This window comes from Malania oleifera, chromosome 5, assembly GCF_029873635.1.
Source record: "Malania oleifera isolate guangnan ecotype guangnan chromosome 5, ASM2987363v1, whole genome shotgun sequence".
NCBI lineage: Eukaryota > Viridiplantae > Streptophyta > Magnoliopsida > Santalales > Ximeniaceae > Malania > Malania oleifera.
The window spans coordinates 111,253,014-111,280,954 of NC_080421.1; the positions used below are offsets into that span (position 1 = coordinate 111,253,014).

At 35.7% G+C, this 27,941-nt stretch overlaps 1 protein-coding gene across 1 annotated transcript; it reads right to left on the bottom strand.

Moving 5' to 3' along the window:
* Positions 1 to 365: 365 nt before the first annotated feature.
* LOC131155086 (squamosa promoter-binding-like protein 1) lies at positions 366 to 23,070 on the bottom strand. Its single transcript, XM_058108006.1, has 10 exons — positions 21,729 to 23,070; positions 20,592 to 20,776; positions 17,830 to 18,431; positions 5,301 to 5,375; positions 5,095 to 5,202; positions 4,883 to 5,000; positions 4,534 to 4,675; positions 4,165 to 4,315; positions 1,238 to 1,879; positions 366 to 1,026 (listed from the first exon to the last, which is right to left on the bottom strand). Exons 1-10 carry the CDS (start codon positions 22,331 to 22,333, stop codon positions 574 to 576), a joined length of 3,081 nt encoding a protein of 1,026 aa, XP_057963989.1. The 5' UTR covers positions 22,334 to 23,070; the 3' UTR covers positions 366 to 573.
* Between the last annotated feature and the right edge of the window lie 4,871 nt (positions 23,071 to 27,941).

Sequence of the window (27,941 nt, forward strand, 5' to 3'; positions counted from 1 at the left end):
TAACAGGATTACAGATTCAAACTTTCTCCCTTTTAAATCTGTTTCTAGGCCTGCATTTGCTGGGCGTAGGAGTGAGAGGATCAAGAAAATTTTGCAAATTTTTTTTCCTGCATTTGCCTGGTTTGTAGAAGTTTATATTTTTAATTCTTATTTTTATTTCTGATTTTCGACTTCGTAAATTCCCATTTCCCACGAAATGGGAGACAGGAAATCACGACAGAAGCTCTAGAAAATTTTCTCACCTAGGTTTACTATCTAGGAGACCATTACCGTAGTAGGCTCTGGTTCAGCTTCCCATCAGATTCTTGTCCAAGAAGCATCTGAATGAACCACAGAAGAAGAAGATTCACAATTTCACCAACTAATTTGGCAAACATCAGCCAAAATGGCACATCTTACTTCTCCGATACATAAATAAATAGGTCAGTGTTCTTCAAATTTTGCATGAATTTGAAAGGTGTCCAAGGCACCAGCTCTACACGAAATCTAAACTTTACAGTCTATAAAACAGGTACAAATACATACACCTACTGGGTTTTTATCGGATCCAAGGTTGAGTTAGTGAATCTCAGATCAGCTAGATCCATAGTCCAACAACTCCCACCTGAACGGACTGTCTCCTCCGTTACACACGTAGGGGGAGGTTTTGAAGAGAAGAGCCACGCAGACGCAGACTGCGGCAATGGCCACCATAGAAAGCATTGCTGGCCTGTACACTAGAGAAGATCTAGCATTTCCATAAGCCAACTTCTGATCACATAGCTTGCACTGCCTCTGGGATCTTGATTCCATTCTTGCAATTTCAAAGCTGAGGGTGCTGGTGGTTAGGGCATCATTTGCCTTTTGGTTGGTGTTTAGATCGACAGGAACACTGGGTATGTCGAGCACCACTTGCCCAGCTACTGGTCTCTTGTTGATCTTTCTCTGGATCAGATGGATATAGGAGTAGTGTCCTCGTAAACGAGCATAGTCTTCGGGTGTGAAACCGGTGGTGTCCCGAGCAGTCTTCCATGCTTCGATTCCCACCTGAAACAAATGGAAAGCAATTTCAGAATCTTCGAATGACAGTGAAACAAATAGATTGTGTTCTAAACGAAATTCAGAGAGAACACACTTTTTTTCTTGTTTCCCCAATAGCACACATCCCTAGTCTTACCCAGCGTTAACAAGAGGTGTTAAGAGAATATAAAAAGAAAGAGCATAGAACATGCTATACAGCACAAAAGCAGAAAAATACCATCCCAGGATCATCAGTTAATGCATCGAGAACACCCTCAGAACCATCTCTACCAGCTGCAATGTGCAGAGGTGTTAAACCTGCAGGGCCTACAACATTGGGTCTAAACAAGAATCGATCACCGTGCCCTTCATCAACTGAAGGCTTGAGCTCAAATTCTAATTCAACTGCAACTTTCTCAGGGGCATATTTCAGCAAAAGCTCCACCAGATGCCTGCAATTTCTCCGCACAGCTTTGTGAAGGAGACCCAACTCTGAGAGTGCAAGCTTCAAGGAAGTGTGCTCTCCCAAACCCACAGTTCCATCAAGCAGAATGTCCAAGAGCTTCTTCACAACAGCACACCAATCGTGTTCCATGGAGAACTCCATAAGCCACTTAAACCGTCTAAAAGAAAAGGCATCTGAACTAGGATCCAAGTGGCCCAATTTTGACTTCAAGTGACTTCTGTGGAGAAGCCAGCCCATTTCATGGATAAAGTTTATGGCTTGATTCTTGGCTTCTACTTTCCCAGTTCTTCCATAAATATCTTCATTAACCTCACTAAAATCCACTGCATTTTCAAGCATACAAATTTCTGAACAAACATCTTTCTCTGCAACTATAAAAGGAAAGAAGCTGCTGCCAAGACCATGGTCTTCAACCTGGGCAAAATAAAGTCAACATAAACTTCGGTGTATAGAGAGGGGACGCATGTCAAGTATCATCCAGGTTCCAATAAACAACATTGCCATTAATGAGAAGTGCAGAAACATGTCAGCATGAACAATATGAAAGGAAACAAATTAAGAACCAAAGAATCAGCCATCAATTAAAATGAAAAACAGAAATATGGTTATATTAAAATTAATTTTTTACAAAAAATATAATCTAAAGTTTTTTATTTGTTAAACATTATCATCAGCACCGACAAAAATCCGAGTCGCAGAGGTAGAAGAAGAAAAATATTCATTAGATACAAGTACAACATCTAACCATCCCCCAGCTCCAAACTAAAAGGATGCCACATAAACATGATCATAGCAATAGATCGTTATCACAAGGGCATCTAAAGAGCAGGATAGGATGCATAAAATTTTAACCCACTGATTCAGACATGTGTGCACACATATATGCAGAGACAACATATTGAAATGGTTTAAGATTAGCAAGGTATATACAGCATCCAATGCCTTCTGACAACCTTACTAACATGTAAAGGGAGAGAGGAGACACACTCAAGTTGTCACTGATCCTTGAAAGGTTTATGGCCTTCTATTTTGACTTTGTAGATTTTTGTATGCAGATTAACAGAACAGAGGACCGCCTACATTTTTAGGCCGCCCACTCAGCACAGTTATTTTACGTGTAGGTTTGGGAAATTGTGTTTATATTATTGAACATTTCTTAGTATTGTGTAATTTCTTGTTTTATTGGGGGTAAATATGTGCTTCAGTTAGTAGTGGGAATAAACTATTGGATTCTGCCTGGAGCATATTCTCTCCCTCTCTTTTCTTATTTCTTCTTCTCCCCTCTCTGTTTCTGTCCCTGAATTGTCCCTCAATTCTCTCTGTTTCTTATCAAAACTGCAGTAAAGGATCTAGCAGGACTAAACCCAAAAGCTCCCCAATAATGAGGAATGGAGACACAACAAAGACAACATGCCAGGTGTCACAAGCCAAGCTTGTTCAGGGCATTATGCTTGCCTGTAACTGCTGGTCGTGTGTGCATGGGATGGTTACCAACTTACCATCATGTAAAAACCAGTATCGGTTTTCTGCTTTGAGTAGGTGTAATACTTAGTGTCAAAGAGGACTGACTCCTCAGACAATTTGATGTTTCCTAGTACCAGAGCTAAAATAGCATATGAAGCTCTTTAAGGGAAGATGAGTGTTCATCACTCTTGCAAACTCACTAGCTTTTGTAAACTTGTTTAGCCACACTTTGGCCTACTTGCCTCCCTCGCTAAACAAATGTTGCTTATGGAGGTGGTGTTAATGAATTGCATAGCTTCAATGTCTACCACTTGCCTGCCACTTGTTTTCATGAATTGCTTACTGCTTCCACTTACTTTAAACCACAGTAATCCTTGGCTGACTAGTTAAACAATAGTGTTTTAACTAGTGCCACATGGCCCTTCACAATATGTGAAATATTCTGCCAGTAACACCAAAGTATGACAAAGTTTTATTCACTGTATACACCTTAGTTCCTCACTTATATAGACCTTAGTCAAAGGGAGGATCAATTCATCCACCAGCACCACCACACGATCCCTTGATCAACAAATACAACACAGGCAGTAAAAGCAATCCAACTAATGCAAACCCTTTTTTTTCTTGTTATTCCTCAATGTCAATACAGCAGTGAGGGAAGGTAAAACCAAAGAGAGCAAATCAATTGATCTTCCTGTATCTCCTATTCTTCTACTTCTTTTCGAACAAATTCATCAGGGACGAACAAGGCACTACAAAGAAACAACAAAAATTAAACAATCTTCTAGTTCTCCTTCATCTTCCCTCATTTTTATTTTAATAACTAATTATCATGTACCCCCAATATGAACTCTTTAGACAATAAACAATACTCAAATAAAGAAGAAAGTAAAACCAAATACAGTGGGCAGTGAAATGTTAGAGTATGTCCCAACAATCGAGTGGCATGATGACAACATTTATGAAGATAATCCAACACATTGTAAAGAAATCTACTACGGAAAGCGAGTCAGCCATGGTACCAAACATTCAGAATCCAATTATTAGTATCACTCAAAAAATACTGACTACGTAGTCTCCTGCTCAGTCCATCATAATGTGGTACCTCCAAACACCTCAACAGATGAACTCCAGAAAAAAGAAAAGCTCAAAACAGAACCAACAAGCAATTGTAAGTACTTTTGGTGAGAAATAAAATTAGACGTGTCATGAGGAAACTTGAAGAGCATCATCACCTCAATGAATCCTCTTCCAGTCACCATTGGGATGGAGCAGGAGAAATTGAGGCACTGGAGGTCATCATCCTCCTTCAGCATATCACCACCCTCAATTAACTCATGAGTAGCTTCCTGGACCAGATACTTCCCCTCTAGTGCACAGAGTAACCTGGGGAAAAAAAATAAAACCACCATGGGAGGAAGGACATTCAGTTCCATATACAAAACAGAGATAATTAAAACAAATCTAAAATTTCACCTCAAACCCCCAAAAAACCACAAGAGAAGGAAACCCAATATATATATAGACACAAGCAATTCTGTGTCCTGTGTAAGAAATGCAGCAAGACAACATCAGAGAAAGGAATATGGTAGTCTAGCAGATACCTCATTGCAGGCCGAAACAAATTAAAGCCTTTAACTGAAAATTGAGCTTCCTCAGACACAGGTATTGCAATAGGCTTGACACTTAAAATTTTAGCATAATTATTACTTTTGAGAGGCAATGGCATGTCTACGACCACCTGACCTGCAGTGGTAGAAAAAAATTCAATAAGAATACTCAATTTCCATATAGAAGCGTTTTTACTGCAATGGCATGTTTATAACCACCTGACCTGTAGTGGTAGAAAAAATTTCAATAAGAATACTCAATTTCCATATAGAAGCGTTTTTACTAACTTCTAATATTTAGTTTGCAGTGATTAGGGGAGGCAAACAGAAGAACTCAACAAACCATTGTATATAAATGCTATTTGATGCTGCACCCTTGTATATACCCATCCAGTACTCCAAAAAGTGTCATCGGAAACACCCAGAAGCCTACTTAAACTGGTGCTTAAATCACAGCAGAGCTGTACAAACCAATGAAGACTTGGAAAGTTTTAAGTTTTACATGAAGAAAGGAAATGCAATTCCTACTAGCAAATTTAATTGGAAGACTCATACCTCTTCCCATGCAGACTCGGCCAAACGAAGATAAATTGTTAGAATAATACAACCAGGTCTAATGTAGCTTTCGATGTCTGTAGGACTGTGCGACAACCAGTCAAGAATCTGAAAGTTTAAACATTTTATATAATTAAAATTTCTGTGAGGGAATGACACTAAAGTCCAAACTACTGAACTCAAACAATCATAAGATTTAGGAGTACCTGTGCTCGCAGAACAAGAGGAAAATCATTTGGTTCCTTCCCAAATAATTTGAAAACAATCCGATCTGTGCGACTCTGGAATGAAAGAAAAAACAATATCAAAAAAAATAAATATTAAAATAAAAGCAATTTCACGCAGAAACACATTTGGTCCAAAGAGGGGATGATTCATCCACAACGTGAACTATCATCAGTTGACTCTTAAGAGCACAAGCAATCAACTTTTTGTAGCTGATAGATCCATAGCATCCCAAATCAGGCTGCATTAGGAGGGGAAGAATAACCTTCAGGCAATTATTAGAAATTTTACACAAATTCACTACTAACTTGGCTGGAGATGGAAGTACAACAACAACGAAAAAACCAAGTCTTAGTCCCACTAGGTGGGGTCGGCTATATGAATCATTTTTCGCTAATTTATACGATCATGGACCATTTATTTTGATAGATTCAGGGATATTAAATTCCTACTCACTATCTCCTCCCAAATTATTTTAGGTCTACCCCTACCCCTTCTACTACCCCCACAATAATTAAGTCACTCTTCCTCACAGGTGCACTATATGGCCTACATTGCAAGTGTCCATACCATATGAGTCATCCCTCCTTTATCTTATCTTCTATAGGAGCTACACCTAACTTACCACGAATATGTTCATTCCTTAAAGCATTCTCATCTTGGCAACTTTAACTTTTTGGATATTATGTTTCTTGGTCGCCCAACATTCCGATCCATATAGCATAACTGGTCTTATAGCAGTCCTATAAAACTTCCCTTCCAATTTTAAGGGTATTCTACGATCACAGAGCACACTTGAAGCACTTCTCTATTTTACCCAACTTGCTTTAACTCTATGCATTACATCATCTTCAATTTCTCCTTCAGCTTGCATAATAGATCCAACGTATCGAAATCTACAAGTGCTATTTATTTTTTCATCATCAAGTTTAACTTTGTCTCCAATATTTCTCCTATCATTACTAAAATTACATTTCATATATTATGTCTTATTTTTACTTATCATAAAAAGCTTCTTTCCATAATTCGAGCTCAACCTCTACTCCGTCCCTAGTTTTGTCAATAAATACAATATCATCTGCAAACAACATACACCATGGAACCTCCTTTTGAATACTTAGCCGGAGATGGAAGTAGAAGAGAAAATTTGGCATATAAAACTATATGACACTAAAAATGTTGTTGATAAAACAAATTTTCTCTGTCTTTCCCTTTATTATTGGCAACCAAGAGAGAAGATGATAACTGCCTTCCCAAGTATACAATATCCATGTGATCAAAAGAGCACAAAAGGTAAAGGAGGCAACAATGACAATGATTTAAAGTGATAAGCAAAGAAAAAGAAGAAGGGGGGTCAATAGATGATAAGCGGGAGACTTTGTGCTCCTCGGCTATTCTTCCAGAAAAATTAGTCTCTATTAATTAGTGATCTGCTGGGTAAGTGCAATCAACCTATCTCCAGCTATGCAAAAAAGAAGGAACAAAAAAAATATTCAGTTTGAACCACTTCAAGGATTATACTAAAAATTTAGCAACAAAGCGAACAACTCAAACAACCACATTGACTCATCATAAAGTCGTGAAAATTCAGCAGTTCCACATGTTTTTCATTTTTTAGGGTCAGAAAAATTCTTAACCGCAAGAAGCACAGCAGCATTGGTGAATGGTGAGACCAACAAAAACAACAAATGAAAGTGAACATCCTGAAATAGAATAAATAGCATATCCACAGACAAAATGAACTGATGCCATCATGAGACAATGATACATACGTCCAAATCCAACCTCAAGAACAAAAAAAACAGCACAAAAATGGTTTTCCAGAGCAGACAGTCAGTGTTATACATATACAAACACACAGAGATAAATAAGACAGTGATTAATATAATACTTGCAAAATTTTGAGTCCAGAGTAATTATATTCACGGTAACATGTTATTGACAAACATAAATTCCAAAAAGTAACAACACAATGGAAAAAGAAAATAAAAAGTAAAATAATTCTACCATCACTAGAGCAGACCACACATTAAATACTGTGAAGAATAGGATAATCAGCAATTTCCATACATCAGAAATTCATTTTTCATGTTTGGAGAATTTTCAAATCCAAAGAGTCCATATCCTGTAAGCATGCATATTTGCCATGCATGATCCCCCAAATGTGGCAGATTACTAGTCATTTTCTCCACCACAATGCAGCTACATGTCCAGTTATAGTGCCTGATGAACCCCTTTTCCAATTGTGATGCTTAGATACAAGATGCTCCAAAACAATAGCAAGACATTTCCAACAATGTTACGAAGAACACAGGACATTCCAGCTAGTAAAATGATTAAGGCATTGCAGTATGGCACATCTCCTAAAATGCAGTACCTTGGAGGTATGCTTAAGTAGATATAATTTCTACACAAAGAGTCAAGAAGGGAAATGAATAGTGAAGATAGTTAAATGTGTTTGGACCAATTTGCCCCCTATAATTTATCTATTGGAGGTTGTTTATATTAGCCCTTGGGTAAATAAAAAGAGGAAATGGAAGGAATGGCGTATAGATGTAGCTCGCCCATTTTGGGGGGTCTACACAATTTTTACTTTTGATAGAAAAAGAAATTCATAAAAAGGGTGAAAGGGAAATGAATATGGGTGGTTAACAAATGTCCGTGTCCATTTTACCCCTACAATGTAACCATGGAGGTTGTTTTATCAGATTTTCAAAATTCCAATTCCAATTTTATTTTATTTATAGAAAATTAGATGCAAAAATGCATTTCCTAATTTTTAAAAATTGAACTAAAGATGTATATTTTATATAATTTTTTTTGCAAAAATAAAAAACTTCACATTTCACTTTTTGACAAATAAAATTCATATAAGATTTTTTATTTTTTTATATTTGAAAAATTACAAAGAAAAATCTTGATATTGCAGTTTTAGAAAGAATTATAAGTAATTTAAAAATAATAAAATTTTGATTCATATTCCAAAATTATGTCACAATTTTTACTTTAAAATTTAAAATTTTTAATTGAAGAATGCCCATATTTTTTAGGGCAAAAGACACTCACCTCCCCTCGAATTTCGCAAAAAGATAGAAACCTCCCCTAAGGTTTCAAAAAATACCACAAACCTCCCCTGAGGTTTCAAAAATGTCACAGACATCTCTTGAGGTTTGTCAAGTAGACAGAGACATCCCCTCAAAAAGCTTGTCTTTTTGTAAAATATAAGAAGAGGTTTGTGTCTTTTTGACAAACATCAGGGAAGGTCCTTGTGATTTTTTAAGCCTCAAGAAAGGTTTCGAATTTTTAAAACCTCAAGGGAGGTTAGTGTCTTTTATCCCTATTTTTTATTTTAAAAAATGACAAAAGGTGAAATGACATGATTTTTTTTTTTTTTTTTTTGTAAAGAGATCATACATGTCACATTTTAGCTTTTGAAAAAAAATTCATATAATATTTTTTTATTTTTAAATAATCTAAGAAACAAAAAACATGTATGTAGCAGTTCAAAGAATAGTTTTAAATAAATTTTTTTAAAAAAAATTGAAAATAACAAATTAGCTAGATTTGTATTTTAAGTATTTGAATTTGACATTTCATTTTTTTTTTTTTTTTAAATCAACATTTAGACGTTGAAATATGGAATTGTGCTACATGGTGACAAATGCCCAAACCCAATTCTACAAATAGATTTTGAGCACACTGATTACGCGTCAAAACTACGTAATTGGGCATTTTAACCCGGGCTTTACGGTTTATATTTTTAATTAAATATCTAAAATTGTCCAATATTTTAATAAAATGCCAAAATCATCATTCTTGAACTTTATTGTACTATTTATGAAGTTTTGGTAATTTTTTGTCGCAGAAAAATTCCCGGAAATCAAAACCAACACCTGTTCGTATTTTATGCATAACTTTTCCGTCCGAGCTCCGATCGAGACGATTCAAATTTCTGGAGAAAGAGGAAAGGATTATCTACAACTTTCATGTTTTGAGTTTTATGAGATACGGGCTCCAGAAGAGCATAATTCGCAATGAATAGAGAACAAAAAAATATAATAATTCGGGTCCTCTAAACGGGTCGGGTCTCCTATCCGGGTCCTAGGGCTGTGTTCCCCTCTCCCCTTTTTATTCCTTTTTTTTTCTCCCTTTCTCTCCCCTGTTGGGCGCTGCCCCAGCCGCACACTCTTCTTCTTCTTCTTCTTCTTCTTCTTCTTTGTTTTATTTTATTTCAATTTCTGCTTTGCTCTTTTCTTTCCTACTTTTCCCTTCTCTTCTTCCCCTTTCTCTTCTTGTTTTTCCTTGGTTCTGTCTTTGTTTTCTCCTATTATTCTTCCCTATTCTCTTCTCCAATCTTTCCCTACTTTTCTTCCTTAAATCCCACTGCAACCTGCCCCTGTTCCAGCAGCTCCTGCACGACACTGGCAGCAACTCTCTTACAGCAGCCTGCTGCACACGGCCAGCAACCATGGTTTTAAATAAAGGCCGCGACCGTTACGTAACGCCGTTACGTAAAGGTTTTTTGGGTTACCGATACCGTTACACACCGCGAAATCGGTGGGAAGAAAAATCACGGCCGTAGCGGCCGTTACGGACCGCAACCGTTACGTAAAGGCCGCTACGGCCGTTACGTAACCGCTACAGAACTGTTACACCAAAAAAAAATTTTATTTTTTATTTTTTCTTCTCACTTTTTCTCTCTCTTTCATATATCATTCTTAATATACCAAATGGCAAGAGGGGGAAAAATTATAATGAGGATGACAATGATACAAAATTTACTTTTTCTTTAAATACTGACAATAGATGCATTAATTAACAATTTCAAAATACTAACTTATTAGGAATTTTTTTTTTTAATAATATTAGTAATGTGATATTTATGTTCTTTATTTTTCAACTTCAACCTTTTTTCTTTTCTAACTATTTTATATTTATATTATTCGTATGTCTTATGTGTCTAATAGATTAATGGAGTGTATAATGTATTTTATTTTGTTAATTCATTTAGCACACATAAGAATTTATCACAGATAAGAACAATGAGAAGTATAAATACGCACACACACGTAATTTTCTATCAATGATGGTTTAAAAAAATGTAAACTTGTTGCCCTTACCAAATAACTTAGTTACTCGAACTAAAGGGTCCAAAATACACTAAAACCCTTTCTAAGAATGGCCAAAAGCTTAAAACATGCAAGTACGCTAATATGCACAAGGTTGTGCGTGCTTCAAAAAAATTCACGGCCGTTACACCCGCTTCCCGTTATGTAACACCCGCTACTCCCGCTTCCCGTTACACCTGTTACCGTTACGTTACGCTACCCGCTACCGCGATTTAAAACCATGCCAGCAACACAGCAGCCCCTTGCTGCCACGCACCACACCAGAGCATCCCTCGGCCAGCGCTCATCCTTGGCCTTCTCCCAGCATAGCCGCAAACTCCCATACTAGCAGCAGTTCCTGTTCGCATCAGCTCCACAAAACAGCAACTCCTTCCTGCTGTCCAAGCCACACACAGCAGCTGCATCTGCTGCCATGGCCCTCTCTCTCTCTCTCTCTCTCTCTCTCTCTTCTTTCCTCTGCTCTTTTCTTTCTTTTATTTTAAATTACAGCAGGATACTGTTTTTTTCTTCTTCTTTATTTGGTTATTATTTAGAGTTTTGAAAAGATTATATGAATGAGTGTTAAAGTGGTTAATTTATTTTAGTGAAGTTTAATTTTTACTTATCTATTTGGCTTTTAATTGATGTTATTGTTAAATTTGAAGAATTTAGATTAGTTTTGCTTAGAGCTCTTATTCAGTTAAAGATTCGATTTTTATTACGCGTGTGTGTGTTGGGTTTAGTTTCTATTGGGTGTTTTTAATTCCATGTTTTAGGTGACCATTTTTAAACTAACGCGTGTTAAGTTTCCTTGAGTAAATTAGGATTTCCATTAGTGTTCTTTAGTTCAATGCATGTTAGTTTTAGGAATTTAATTTACATGTCATTTAATTCATAAAAAGTGAAATGAACAATCTTGAAAAACCCTGAATCTGAACCAAGTTCAGTGCATTTTTGTTTTCGATTGGACGAACGTAAAATCTGAGATTAAACGCATTCCCTGAGGAGACGATCTAGCCCTTGGGCTTAATATTACACGACAGAACTCCTATACTTGGGATAGTTTTCGAGCTGCTCATTTTTCGAGTGAGTCACACACCTATTCCTATACACACAACCTTAATTTTGTAAAAGATAAAAATAAATTTTATATATATATATATATATAAGCATGCATTGATAGGTTTATGTGCATGCAAAATAATAGATCTAGGAATTTTTAATATATTTTCTAAAAATTTTTCAATTTTTAATGGTTAAAATAAATAAAATACATAACTAAATAGCTCAATAAAAGATTCCCTTTTCTAGTAAAAAGAGTTTTGAAGTCTCTTGAAGGGGTGATTCACGCAATCGGTGGTCCACACTTTTGTTGACGGCTAACAAGCCCACGTTCCTTTATAATTATGAAAGTTAATAATAAAATCTTGGCAACTGTATTATGCAAAGTTGTGCTCAATGCACAAGCTTTGAATTGTCTAGTAATGGAGGTTCCAGCTTGCTACTAACAGGTTTCATGTTAGGAGATGGTTGGACTGAAGAACTTGAGACTCAAGACATTAATCATGTGGCATGATCATCACTAGCCACTCTCATTCTTTCAATAATGATACCGACAATTCAGGGGATGACAACAATGATCGATGCACTGATAAGTTCTTGTAAACTTTGAGAACATGAACTATTTGCATTATAATCAACGAATAAATTCTATTGCAACTATAATAGGGACATTTAAGGTTGCAACCAAACTTCTTTTTTTTTTTTGTAGGAAACAAGAAACAAAACTAAAAATGAAAAAACAAAATTGCATGTCTGCTCTTCTAAATATTTTTGTAATGTGACTATCAATACGATATTTTTCACTCTCTCTCTGTGGGTGTATATCCCTTGACCTTTTTTTTTTTTTTTTAATTTTTGTTATTATGTTTTCTTCACACCAAAATGTAACACTTGGATGCATAAATATACACTAAATCAACCATTTAACCTATAGTACCCTAGACACATGAATTCACTTGCAGATGAATTCACTTAACTATTCGTTTACAAATGAAATGAAACCCTTTTTTCTTTTGCATTCCAAACATAGTTGAAATCTTTGTTCAAATGAAATGAATCATTTTTTTCCTTTTTCGTTCCAAACAGAGTTCTACTCAAATAAACTTCACCAATATTTCTTAAATACTATTGTTTTGTAATTATCCATGATCGCAGAAATTGACGGAAAAGGATTCATATAGCCAACCTCACATATTGGGACTTAAGGTTTGGTTTGTTGTTGCCCTTTAGTATTGTTTTTTGTATTTTTTATGCATCAAAAATCAATGATAAGTCCAAGGAAGAATGTTTTATTTGCAAGAAATATGAAAATAACACACACATTTAGAACCAAGTTCAGCAGTGAAAATGTGTAACCATCCTCATATGTATTTACTAGAAAATCTCTAATATGCATTGTTATTCCAAGTGAATATGTAAATATATTTAATTTATTTAGTTTTAGATTATTTATTTTTACAAAAATATATTACCAAATAGAAGAAACTGCGGATCATATTTCAATAAATTAGCCAATACCAATTTTTTTTAACAAATTAATTTTGCATCATCATAATTGATATAACCTAAAAGAGACCCCTGCATTAAAACTCGGCATTAACTTATGCAAGACAAAAAAATGAAAAGACATCAAGAGATCAATGGAAATAAGGTAACGTCCATTAATTAAAGCAAGGGCTTAGCACACCAATCTTTACTTCCTAGTAACATATCCATAGCCAAAGTGTAACTCCTGCGATCCATTAATATCAAAAAGGAGGTATCCCAAATGCCTATAAAAATAACCCCTAAGGAAGGTAAGACATCTCATTTCATCTTATTCTCACTCACTCCTTTACTGTTGCGATCATATAGTCCTTCCAAATTCCCAAACTTAGGCATCAAAGTGATCCCCCAAGGTATACCCCGGATCCTCCAAGTCATTTTTCTTTTATTCTTGGCTGGTAATAAAAGTTGTGATTGGTCCAAATTCTCCCGAACAAATTTTGGCAGCAATAGCCAGTGTTGTCTATGGGAAACTTGGAAGGATTTCTTTCTAAAACTCAATCATGGCAGCATCACACAATTTCGAGTCTAAACCCATTGCTGGGGATTAATCATCCTAGTCGATTCACTCCCCACCACGAGACAATTCGCAGCAAATTGTGCTTTTAGACCAATTTCTAGCCTTCAAGAGGAGGGTAGAAGACATGTTTAACATGATCTTACAACAAAAAAAAAAGATCATGTAGAACATGGCACAAGGGTTGTTCAAGCAAAAACGACACCCAATAAGGTGATGGTACCACATGAAGCTTTCTTGAAAATTTCATATATGACAACGAAAGTAAAAGGAGCCAACAGTGTGGGCATTAACGAGCAATGGTCCAAGGAATTTGAAGAAAAACTCAAAAAAAAAATTGATCAACTGGAAAAACTGATAAAATAAGTTTGCAACCAACCCTTAATAAGGGAAACCTCAACTAGATCTTTTGATCCCCCCTTTACGAAAGGAATAGTGGAGATTCCTTAACCGAGTAAATTCAAAATGCCCATCTGATAAGCATCACTCATGAGGCAACAAAAGATGAGTTTTTCTTCAGCAAAAAATTGGTCCATCTAATAAGCACCACTCATGAGACAAAAAAAATGTCCATATAATGAGCACCACTCATGAATCCCAAAAATGCCCATTTGATGAGTACAGCTCATGGGACAGCAAGAGATGGGCACTGCTCAATAAAGTATAGGTCCATATGATGAGCAACGCTCATAAGGAAACAAGAAATAGACACCACTTGGCAGAGTATTTGCTCATCTAATGAACATCACTCATGAGACCCAAAAATGTCCATATGATGAGTACTGCTCAAGAGGTAGCAAGAGATGAGCACTACTTGGCAAAGTATAGGCTCATCTGATGAACATCACTCATCAAGCAACAAGAAAAGGACACTGTTGTACAGAGTATTGGCCCATCTGATGAGCACCACTTATGAGGTCCAAAAGTGTCCATCTCATGACTTAATCCAAATCTTGTGATAATAAAAGGACTTAAGTAAATACTGTATACTCTCAAGCCAAAAAGATAACTCTAAGACTCAAAAGAAAAGGGGCAACCGATATAACCTCAAAGAGACCTCAACATTAAAACTCGGTATTAGCTTATGTAAGACCAAAAAATGAGAAGACATCAAAGGATCAATGTAAATGAGGTAACGTCCATTAATTAAAGCAAGGGGTTAGCATACCAATTTTTACTCCCTAGCAACATATCTATAGCCAAAGTGTAACTCCTAATATCCATTAGTAGGGAAATCAACAAGAAGGTATCTCAAATGCCTATAAAAAGGACCCCCTAAGGAAGGTAAGGCATCTCATATCATCTCAACCTCACTCCTTTTACTGTTGCGATCATATAGTCCTTCCAAATTCCCTAACTTGGGCATCGGAGTAATCCCCCGAGGTGCACCTCGAGTCTTCCAAGTCACTTTTCTTTCATCCTTGGCAGGTGATCAAAGTCATGATCGGTCTAAATTCTCCCAAACAAATTTTGGCAGCAACAATAATTAAGTTTATAAATTAATGTACTTATATTCTTAGACTCGAAGCTATCTAAATAGATATATTATATAAAGTAAGGCAAAAGGCGCCAACTTCCTTTAGGTTTCACGAAAAATACATACCTCCATAAGGTTTCAAAAACCCTATAGATGGTCCTCCATCAGGTTTGGTAAGAAGACACAAACCTCCCCTAATGCTTTAAGAATTTCACGATTTCCCAGGACATTTCATTTCTAGGTCATTTGTACCCCCTTCGTCAATTTTCCATGAAGTCCAAGGAAGGGGTTTAAGTGTTCCAAAAGTGTCCAAGGAGGTCCCTAGGATCCTAAAAACCTCAAGGGAGATCTACATCTTCTTGCCTTGGGGGAGATCAGTGTCCTTTGCCCAATAAAGTATATGAACATTATACTTTCTCTAAATTAATTAAAATTTGATATTTTCAAAGTCTTATTTTTAAAAATTAAAATAAAGTTTAATATAGACCTAATTCTAAAAGGTTAATATTTCACCACATGATTGAATTATCCTATTTTATTAGCACTTGTAATATAATTATCTAGTTATATAGTCTATTTATTTTTTAAAGGGAAAAAGATACTCACCTCCTTTGAGGTTTGACAAAAAGACAAAGATCTCCCCAGAGATTTCAAAAATGCCACAAACCTCCCCTCAGGTTTTAGAAATGCCAAAAACCTCCCCTAAGGTTGCCAAAAAAACACGAACTTCCCCTAAAAAACTTGTCTTTTTGTAAAATACAAGGGAAGGTTTGTGCCGTTTTGACAAGCCTCAGGGAGGGGTCCCTGGAATTCTTGAAACCTCAAGAAAGGTCCTTTGAATTTTTGAACCTCAAGGGAGGTCATTGTCTTTTTGTCAAACCTTAGGGAGGATAGTGACTTTTGCCTTTTTTTAAAATAATTTAAAATATTTGATGCAATTAGACTTATTCTAATTTTGATATGAAAAATAAACATTACTAATAAGACTTTTTCTTCTATAAATTAAAACTTTAAAAATTAAAAAAAAAAGTATACGGTAAATACCAAGAAAGTCAAATGAGACGTCTTTATTGACACAAAAAAGCTTAGGTAAAGTTAGGGTTAAGCTACTAATGTGTAGACCAAGAAAGTCACATGAGACGGTCATTACTGACACAAAAAAAGGTTAGGTAAAGTTAGGGTTAAGCTACTAATTTATAGAGATATAAACACACCTAGATATTAACATTGTCAGTTATATAGATTCAGTTGTTGAAAGGCATACACAAGCATAGTAAGTTTTTATATGATAAAAATGAGGAGGGTATTGTCTGGAGAAGTCTTGTTCTCCTTTCATCGTTCTCTTTATTTTCTATTTTAATAAATTTTTTCTTATCCACAAAAAAAATAAAAAATAAAACACTAACATGAAAATTTTAGAATCATCCATAGTACATACTTCCGTAAAGATTTTGTGTAAATGTATGTAGCATCCTATGTACAACGCTCCCACACCATCCAAGGAATCTAGGAAAGACATGATGTATGCAGCCTTATCTCCATATTTGGAGAGGCTATCTCCATAACTTGAACCAATGCATTCATGTTTCAATATTACACCCTCATCATTGGGTGGTCAAGGTTCACCCTCATAAAAAATTTATTAAATTATTTAAATTTATAAAGCTGGGGGAGTGTTGTACATAAATTTTGAACATATCAGAAAATTTAGTAGTTAACAAACAACAAATTCACCTGCCCAGGGAACAGGAACACACAATTTATATTACAAGATAATAATAGTTCGTTTTAAATTATATTATTTTATTATTTTTATATTTTATGGGATGATACTTTTTAATTCATTAATTTGACATAGTAGTTTCCAATGGCAGGATGTTTAATTCATAGACATTTTTAATGTGTGAGTTTAAATTCATGTTTTGAGCAGGCAAACACCCAAAAAAATAAAAAAGGGTGCACACATGAATGCACACACGGATGCGCACACACACGCACAAAAAGGAAGATTCAATACAAGATATGAAATTAAACTATTTTATTACTTAATTTTAAAAGTTGGAAGTGTAATAAATGAAACTTGATCAGTAATTTTTTAACATGAATGATGTGAAATTTTTCAAACTTCGTTATAGAATTTAAATTTTTCCCACTCTCTAGTTATTGATCAAACTTTTAATTGATTACATAGAAATTTTCAATACATTACTTTGATATGGTGGGTTTTAATTGTAGAAGTTTTAGAAGTAAATTATTTGTATAGAGATTTTTTTTCTGTGTTTTCTAGGCTAAAAGCATGTTTGTCTTGTTTTTTAACATACAGGGATATTTTGAATTCAAATAGACATTGTAACGTGTTTTATACAGTAGAAGTATATTTTGTCTTGTACAACCAAGGCACATTTTTGTTCATTAAAAAAATTTCTTACACTATTTGTACTTTTATATAGTATAAATAAAGATATAGGTCAGAGATAATGTTCAGAGTTTCTAAATTTAGATAAGGATTAAGAATGAGCAAGAAGAAAACTATGACACTACTCCAGTTTATTCATGAAATATTTTTTGCACAAAAAAAATATTGAAGTAGAATGACAGATTGCTAGTTTTAGTTTTCCAGAACAAAAATGTACCACATTCTAGAATGTTATACCAATTTGTCAGTCCCTAGGGTTTTAACATTTTCCAGTTACTACAGTTGCAAATGAAATAAGGCTTTAAGCAATCTAACAAAATAGCACTATCTCAATGCCATGTCATGCAATTAAAAGCCAAACCCTAAATCAACAAAAGCAAATTACCTGAGCATCACCACTGGAACTAGAAGGTGATTGAGCAGATGCTGAATCAGAATGCCCGCTTGTCTGAGGTGGACTAGACTGATTAGAGTCTTGTCGTACCCATAACGGGCACTCAATAGACTGACCTCCAAGGTCTACAGCAACCGTTGATCTTTCTATATCTTCCCCACAGTCATCTGAGTCAATATATATGTCATTCAAATCAAAATTATTCAACTTTATCCTATCCACTGTAGCATCTCTGACTTCTGAGCGGGCTGGAACGCTGCCATTATTTGGGAATAGTGTACCAGCTTTTGAAGATGACATGGTTTGTATATCTCCACCCATAGAATAAGCTGCACAAACCCCTTTCTGTGGCATCTGAGAAGCAGGTACTGTGACTTGCTGCTTTTTAGGTCTTTGAGCTCCTTGAGAACCATTAGCAAGCAAAGCGGACATGATTCCTGGGTTCTCAACCGAAGCCCCAATATTCTGAATATCTGCAGATTCCTGCAACAGTCCAGATATATTTCTGCCCCCATGCACACCAGCATTGCTAGCAAGGCTGCTTAGAAGATGAGATAGCAGATCCTGATCCTTTGTCTGCTCTGATTTATTGGCTGCATTTCATGAAAAGCCAATTCACACAACCTAAATAATTTTACCAATCACGCCAAAAATTCAAGGAAGAAAGCAAATGACATCATGCCAAAAGAATTGCTTCTGTACCTAAATAATTTTTACCAATCACACCAAAAATTCAAGGAAGAAAAGAAATGACATCATTCCAAAAGAATAGCTTCTGCGCTTTTTTTTCCTTTCTTGCAGGGGGAATGGTCAGAGAAAAGGAACAGAAGTGAAGGTAAACAATAGTTCATAGTTGTCAGCAACTAGCCAACTACCATTATTAACATGGATTGGAGTTCCAATAACCACAAGGGCTCAAGCAAAGGAAATGGTCAACAAGAAAAGGTGCAGGAGAGAAGGTAAGCATAAGCTCTAGGTTATCAATGACAACCATTTCAACATAAATTGGAGTTCCAAGGAGCAAGGACCAGAAGATTATAATCATACAGTTTCCATTGAAGTGCAATTGGTGCTATTTCACAGTCTGCCGGTCATAATCAACACAATTATAGAAACACCAAAATTTGAGCAAGAAGGAAATTTCAGGTTTATCTGGTAAAATTCTTTGTATTAAAGCTAACAATTTATTGCAGATTTAAGCAGCAGCATTAGCAGTTATTCAGTAAATTTAATTTTTGGCAGTAATTACTGCAGCATACTAGTTGCTGTTCAAGCTAGTGTAAATGAGTTTACCATTCACACCACGGAAAGTGGTACTAGTCACATTGTTATGACAGTAAATTAGCACAGGTTATCTAATCCTTGAAAAAAATTTCTTCAACTAGTTATATTTTTGTAATTGAGATTGGTTTCACCACAATTATAAGGACTACGAATAATGGCTACTAGAGTTAACAGCTCATGTAATTTAACCCAAACAAACTAGTTATGAATAGATCTTTTAGGAACAAATAAAGTAGATTTTTTTTTTAGTTCCTCCTATTGCCAATCCAAGGTTTTGCCCATGCAGCCTCCTATTCTCTCTTATATTTCTTCTTCTTTCTCTATTTCTTTTCATACTTTAACTGTCTCGCATTCTTCAAGAATTTCCTTCCACTGTTTCTAAACCTATTCTAAACTGGGGATAGATGGCTAAAACTTAGAAACAAAAACACAAAGTCAAATAATTTTGGTTTTCTAAGACATCTAAATAAAAGTTTAGTTCCATTGCAGTCACAAGGATATAATAACAAACCAACCACAATAACAAGATACATTTCTCAGTCCTCTTACTCTGAGGCCTCAATCCATGTAACTAAGAGGTACAATAGCAAAATTAGTTCCCATCACAAAATTTCCCTTCATTCAATTCTCTTAATCTCTTCAACTGCTGCACCTGATAAACATTCTTAATTCTCATCTCAGCACCAAGCTGCATTAGCCAATCAACTAACAGTGGCACAACTTCAATTTAATATTTATCAATGTAACATTCTACTAAGAATGAAGAAGATTCTTAATCTGTTTATATTACATTAGTACTTCAACACTGAAAGACTGATGCCATTCTTCAACACAGGCCACCGTATATTTTTTTCAAAATTTATTTAGAGGAACAACAGAGTTTCAGCTCATTCATGATGCATGCAAACAAGCAGGTGCATTCTCTTCCTTACCTCTCACTCTGCAATTGATAAAAGCATCCTTATCATCATTGTTCATTAAACAAATTATCACCATAGGTTTCATTACTGAGAGATGTAATCATGGTTCAAAGTTCAAACTTCTAACTAACTCCGCTCACTTTCCTGAGCACCATGGCTGTATATTGGCTAAAGCATAAAAGGAACATTGGGATAAAATTAGAAATGGTACAACAAAGATTATATTATTGACTAGTTTATTGCGAGGAAAACAAAATATAGCCATGCAATCTTTAAGATCAGTGAGTTAGAACATGTCAAAAAGAATTTATAATACCATCACTTCTGGCTTTAGATAGAAACGTAATAAGGAAGAATTACCCATACAAATTTGACAAGTTAGTAAAAAAAAACAGAAACACCTCTCCCCCAAACACACACACAAAAAAAGAAGTTTTCCCTAATGAATTAATATGCTATGCAGCTAAAGCCAAACAATGAATTAGCAGAATATTTTTCACATAAAATTGATTCTAATCATTGCTATAGAAAATTTAAGTTAATACTTACAATGCATGTTGGTAAGTATTCTTAGTAAACTTATCAATAGATAACTGCTGGCCTGCTCATCATTCAGGGAACTTCCACTATTAACAGCGGCATCAGGATGTGTTTTCCTCCTCCTTTTGTTGTGGCCAGCTAAACGCCTACGACAACTTCGCTTCCCCTCATCAAACTCTTGAAGAGCATGAAACCTTTGACAAAGTTTAACACATTAGCATCTAATACTGAGTCATCGTCAAAATATACACCTAAATTGTATAAAATAAGAAGCTATGAGCATTGGGAACATTAGGGGGAGCTAAAACATCGGTAGCCATTTTCATTTTTTTATGCTACAACACAAAGTAGAAAAATTAGCACTCCAACCTTCTAATAGTACTGCCTAAGATCATGTAAAATGTTAGAAAAGGATTCGTATGGTTAACACTTCTTAGTGAGGTATGCTAGGTATTTGGTTTGGAGAATCACATGTTTGTGAATAGGATGCCATTCCCGTGGGAATCCAAATTATCAAAAAATAAAAAGGAAAGGTCTTGTGGGCATAACAATCCCTTGGGAATCTCAAATGCCCACCAAGAAGGATACCCAAAATGAACTAAACATGGGTGTCCAGGATTCCAACTCATATTCCTAGGAATCCTCAAAGATTCCTTGAACCAAACAACTGGTCAAGATTTAGTTGTTCTTGTTGTTTAATAAAAAAAAAATTAAAAAGGAAAGAAAGAAACATTTTGTAATTGAGTAGAAGACTCAATTTCAAGCAGTGTTCAATCAATTACTGATAACTTGATGTGCTGTTATAAACAAAAAAGATCCCTTTTTACATGGGCGGCATCCCCTTGATGCATCTTTTTGAATAAACTTTTTCTTTTCTGATCAAAAAATTTATCAACAAAAAGATTTGTCTTGAGTCATTTCATTGCTTTTCATCCAACAGATACATACATATATATATATATATATATATATATATATATATATATATATCCATGTTGATTCTTTTCTAAAACTTGACTGGATAGACTTGTTCCATGTATTTCCCATCGTATCATGTAAGTGGCATTTTCATTCAGCAATAATTACTAATTATTATGAATATTGATGGACAAAATACTTTAAAGCGACATAAAAATGAACACCAACCTACTGCATTGCTGACAAAACCGCTGCATAACATTTCCAACAAGTGCTCTACTGGCTTTGGAGTGCATCTCACAAACTTTATGCCGTCTGTGATAATCCTTGGCATTACTCAGGTCAGCCCCACAATCCTCTACCTGACAAACAGCGCGATTTGAAGTAACTCCAACAAACTTGGTCTTCTTCCCACTCGTGCCCTCCCAAGTCCCCAACTCCTTTTCAGTAACTGGGTACCCATTTCCATGTCCACCAAGTTTCAATGTAAGTCCACCTGCCTCGTCATTCAATTTGTCATCTTCAACCACAATAACCCTCCTTCGTTTCTCCAATTCTCTCTTTTCCTTCTCCGTACCAGGACTCACCTCATCCGAGCATGATGACGAACTGTTTGACGAATTCCCACCCTCAGGAATCCCTGCCCCCAGGGGAAAAAATTGCCGGCTCAGGTTATCATCAGGCGCTGGATTCAATTGGCTAGCAATAAAAAGATCACCATCCCACTTCCAGTCATTCAGGTCCCATTCCAGATTCCTCTTCCCCAACCTCCTCAAATCTTGAGTTCCCATGCCAAAGAAATGATGAGCTTCACCCCCAATTCTCGCCTCCATTAATCAAATCCGCAAGCTCAATAGATCCCAAATCAGGCAACGGCAGCAAAAACAGCACAGATTACAGAAAGTGAAACCTTGTCACAAATCGCAGCTCAAAACCCCCAAACAAAAACCTAAATACTTCACTTAATCAGCCTCAGTTCGCCCCCAAAAGTCAAGAAACAGCACTCCGACGCATCCATGGTTCCAATTAAGAACAACCCACATACCAAATAAACCCCAAAACCAGAAATTCAAACCCAACAGTAATAATTCAAGCACCCAAATCCCTAATTCCCAGCTTCAAGCTCTTCAGATCACAAACTGACAAACCCAGCTCGAAACCAACAGTAATTGAACTAGTGAAAAAAAAAAACAAGAAACGCACCAAGTTCAACAGAAACGGTAACAGTACTTGCCCAATAGTGCTAAACCCAGCTCTGAATCCAGGAAATCACCGCCGTCCCGCGAGATCGCCGTCTACCTGTACAGGGTTTGAGAGAGAGAAAGGGCAAAGAAGGAAAGTTAAGGTTGGGGTGGAAATGAAAGGATCGTGGCCTATGTTGGGAAGATTTACAATCAAACAATAAAAACATAGGAAAATACATAACGCATAACGAACAAAAAAAAAATATAAATCAATGAGAATGGAAAGGAGGAGTGATGGTGATGGTGACGATGGTGGTGGGTAGGTCCACTCCTTCCCACCCCTCACACGGCGTGTCTCTCCCCCTCACGTTAAAAAGAGGTGCCTTTGCCCCTGCTTTTTCTTTTCATTTTCCCACTTCCCCTCTCAATTATTGTACTCAAATTTTTTCTTCCCTTCCACTATGCATTGCTTCCCTAAAAAATGTAGGAATGTGTTCTTGCATTTCATGGGGTTTCTTTCTCTATGTATTTATTTATTTATTTATAATATTAATTATAAGATAGTAACTTTATGCTTTTTTCAACTTTATTTTTTTTATAACAGCAAACTCGTATTTTAGTTCGTATAAAATGCGAGATGATAATTTCAAATAATTTGATAATGATGAGATGAACATTTTATTATACATTGTACAAAATATTTAATTAAATAATTTCATAGGAAAGAGATAGTACAAGGTAAAGAAAACACAAAAAAGAGTGCGTCAATTTAGTCAACTTGCATAAAATTGATGATAATTTTTTTATAGTAATTTGAATTAACAATATTGAGAAAACATTTACACTATTATAATCAATGGGAGGAGGTTGATCAAAGCAACTATTGTCAAAATGGAAATGTAATTGAAGAATCGAACAAAATGCTAGGGGCGAGTTGGACCCTTCTTTTTGACAAACTTTTTCCTTTTAAAAATTAAAAATTGAGCACAACATGTTTTATGAACATATTCTTAACTTTTAAATAAAAATATGGCTATTGACTTTGTTTGGATAACTTTTAAAAGTTAGATTTTATAGAAGGTAAAAGTTTTTTTTTTCGTAATAATTTTTTCCTATTATTTGGCTGTCATTTAGTTTCTTTCCTGAATACTACAAAATTATCAGTGTATCAATAACTTTTCTTCAAATGGCATATCTCTCTCTGGTCAATTTAAACATTTTAAGCATTGTGCAATTTTTCACCGGACACTTTAAGATCAGTTTTTAATTTGAATAGTTCATTTTCTTTTTTATAAAAGGACCAAATAAATATGACAACTTATGATTTGTCAAATGAAAATAGGTACTTGATATACATGGAGAGAATTCGTCTTGTGGAATGGGATTGAAACAACAAAGAAGATGCCAATCAAACCAGCTATTCATACGGAAAAAAAAAAATACCATATAAACCTAGTTGATGTGTTGTGATAATGGTCATAGCAATTATAGCCACAACACCATTGTGCAACTAAGGGCCAATAAATGTTGATTATGTATCCTCTCACCACTTGAAAAACAATTTAACACGGCAAACATGCTTCACAATTAATGCCTTTTTTCCAAAAATAAAGAACCCACACTCATACATACATAGGCATGGAAGCCAATACTATAATCCAAATATGTAATAGCAACCAAACTATATAATTGTTGTCTTTTGCTAACATAGGTTGCCACCAAAGCATCGTCCAACCAATATTGTTTTATTTGTTTTTATATACAACTTTCCTTTCAAGCCTTTAAGCTATAGTTAAGTTTGACTATATTGCTAATGTGCAACAAGTTTCTTTTGGATCGAAGTGGAGTCTTGTATATGTTAAGGGGATGTTTGATATATCTAAATGACCTCTAAATAGAAGTTTTATGTCTAAATTAGTTCACTAAACTGGTTCCAAAAAGTTGCGTTTCTAGGGCATGTTATATCAAGGGATGGAGTTTCAATGGATCCCAATAAAATAGAGGCAGTGGTGAATTGGGAAAGGTCGAGGAATGTTCAGGAGATCAGGAATTTCTTAGGACTGGTGGGGTATTATCATCGATTTGTAGAGTAATTCTCAAGATTATCAGGGCCTTTGACAGGACTAATCAGGAAAAATTCCAGATTTGTATGGGATGACGAATGCAAGCAGAGTTTCCAAGAATTAAAACAACGGCTCGTCACTACACTAGTACTGAGGATTCCATCTAGTGATGGTTATGTAATTTATAGTGACGCATCTTTGAAAGAGCTAGGTTGTGTGTTGATGCAGCATGGTAAGATTGTACCTTATGTCTCCCAACAGTTGAAAAAATATGAAAAGAACTACCCTACCCACGATTTGGAATTGGCTGCAGTGGTACACGCACTAAAGATTTTGAGGCATTACTTGTATGGTGAGAGATGCGAGATATTCTCTGATCATAAAAGTTTAAAGTACTTCATCACGCAAAAAGAGTTGTATATGCAGCAAAATAGATGGTTAAAACTCATCAAGGATTATGATTGCACCGTCAGCCACCACCCAGGTAAAGCAAATGTGGTGGCTAATGCACTGAGCCGTAAATTAGAGGGTACAGCATAGTTAGCAGCAGTAATTCAGCACCCAATTCAGATGGATTTGGAACGGCTCAATGTGGAGTTAGTGGAGGATGGTCACCAGGCATTTATTGTCAGTCTGGTTGTGCAACCTATGTCATATGAAAATATTAAAGCCGCTCAGGGAGATGACCCCAGAATTAGTAGAGGTAATAGCCAAAGTACAAGATGGTCAGGGAGAGGAGTTTAACATTTCTGATGATGGGGCTCTGAGGTTTCACACCAAATTATGTGTGCCTACAGATGATGATATTAGGAGAACGATTTTAGAGAAGGCTCACATATCTCTATACACGGTTCATCTTGGTAGTACTAAAATGTATAGGGATCTGCAAGAGTATTTCTGGTGGAGTGGCATGAAAAGGGAGATTGCCCAATTTGTGCAGCAGTGCTTGACGTGCTAGTAGATTAAGGCTGAGCACCAGAGGTTGGTAGGGCAGTTGCAGCCATTATACATCCCTAAGTGGAAATGGGACCACATATCCATGGATTTCATCACTGGACTACCGCCGGCACCGCATGGTTAGAATGCTATCTGGATAATTGTTGATCGACTGACGAAAACAGCTCACTTTCTACCTATTAAAGTTAGCTACCCTATTAATATATTGGAAGAGATCTACATTCAAAAGATTGTTCAACCCCATGGAGTGTTAGTATCTATAGTCTCAGACCGTGACCCATGCTTTATATCACGATTTTGGAAGAGCTTGCAGGAGGCCTTGGGGTCTCAGTTAGCATTTAACACCGCTTTCCATCCTTAGACAAATGGAAAGACAGAGAGAATGATCCAAGTACTTGAGAATATGCTGCAAGCATGTGTAATGGATTTCGAGAGTAGTTGGACCCAGTTTTTGTCGCTGGTTGAATTTGCTTACAATAACAACTATCAAACTAGCATCGGTATGACATCGTACGATGCGCTTTATGGTAGGAGGTGTCGTTCTCCTTTATACTGGGATGAATTAGGTGAGAGGCAAGTTTTGGGACCAGAAATAGTGCAACAAGCATACGATAAAATCTAGCTTATTTGAGATATAATCAGTGCAACTCAAAGTCGGTAGAAAAGTTACGTAGATACTCGCCGTCAGGAATTGAAATTTAAAGTAGGTGACCATGTGTTTTTGAAAATAGCACCATTGAAGGGAGTTATGAGGTTTGGGAAGAAGGGTAAGTTGAGCCCTAGGTTTATTGGCCCATTTGAGATACTTGAGAAGATTTGGTCAGTTGCCTATCGACTAGCTTTACCACCAACTCTGTATAAAATATATGACGTGTAACGACCCAAAAATTACACCATTTTTTTTTTCTAAAAATAAATGAAATTACTCTGATACCCTTGCTATAACATCTCAGACCTCAAATGGGCACTGAGGTATTCCTGTACATATAGACACACTTGTGCAGCAGAAAACATAAAATCATACATCCATATATATATATACACAATACCAGAATTCAGTATTTCCCATATTATAATTACATACACCAGTACCATCTCCTCAAAAACTCAATCCCTCTGTTCACACTTACCCTATACACAAGGCAATGGCCCACTCTATCTGCTCGCCTGCTCTGCTCGCCTAGCTGGTTATCTTGAAAAATGTTAAAAAGTAATGGGATGAGTCGACGCTCAATAAGTGGAAACATGCTATTACTAGTGTGTGGCGACCAAGTTGCATAACTATTATAATAACATCCGAAACTGTGTAAGCTGGTAAATCAGTAAAAATATATCTTACATTTATCGCAGTTTAAAATATAACTGTATCATCTGAATTTTTTACTTTTCATACTACTAATATCATACTATATTTATCAATGCTGTAAAACTGTATACATATACATAATTGTGATTTTCCCTGAAAATATGTATGTCATGATTTAACACCTCATAATAGGGTTGTGCGGCCCGTAGGCAGGACTTAACTCTAGTTGGCCTAGCGGGTAAGTCATTGTACTCTACCCTTTCTTAGTCCGGCCAAACTACATCCTCTCCTAGGCACGGAACTGGACTGCTACTTCATCAAACTGGGCCCCCTCAACCCAGCAAACTAGGGAGCTGCATCCACTCCGAGCGCAGTTGACAGTACCCACACACTATCTAAGATACATGGTTGCACTCTCTTCTGTAAATAACAATGGTACCGCGCTCTATAAACTGTATCTGTCTGTAATATTTTCTCAAGGATCTGATACTGTATAAATATATATATATATATATATATATATATATATACTATAATTATCTTTGCAGTTTTCATCATGTTTTCAAAATAACCATAACACTATAATTCTGTACTGAATATACTGTATATCTGAATAATATAACTGTAGCATGTGGATGTTATAACTGTATATCTGACTGTATAATCTCTCTATATAATCTGTCTATACAATCTGTTTGTATAATCTGAGTGTTATGGTATTAGAAAACATGGCATTCTATAAATACTATAATATACTAATCTGAATAAAATCTGTAATACTTGTCTGATAAATTTCTGTGTATATCTGTCTATATTTGTATAACATGATATCCTGGAAAAAACGGTATAAATTTTATATATTAGGTAAATATCTACTCAAGCCACACAAACATTAAAAACTCTTATTCTATAAAAACTAGATAATAAATTG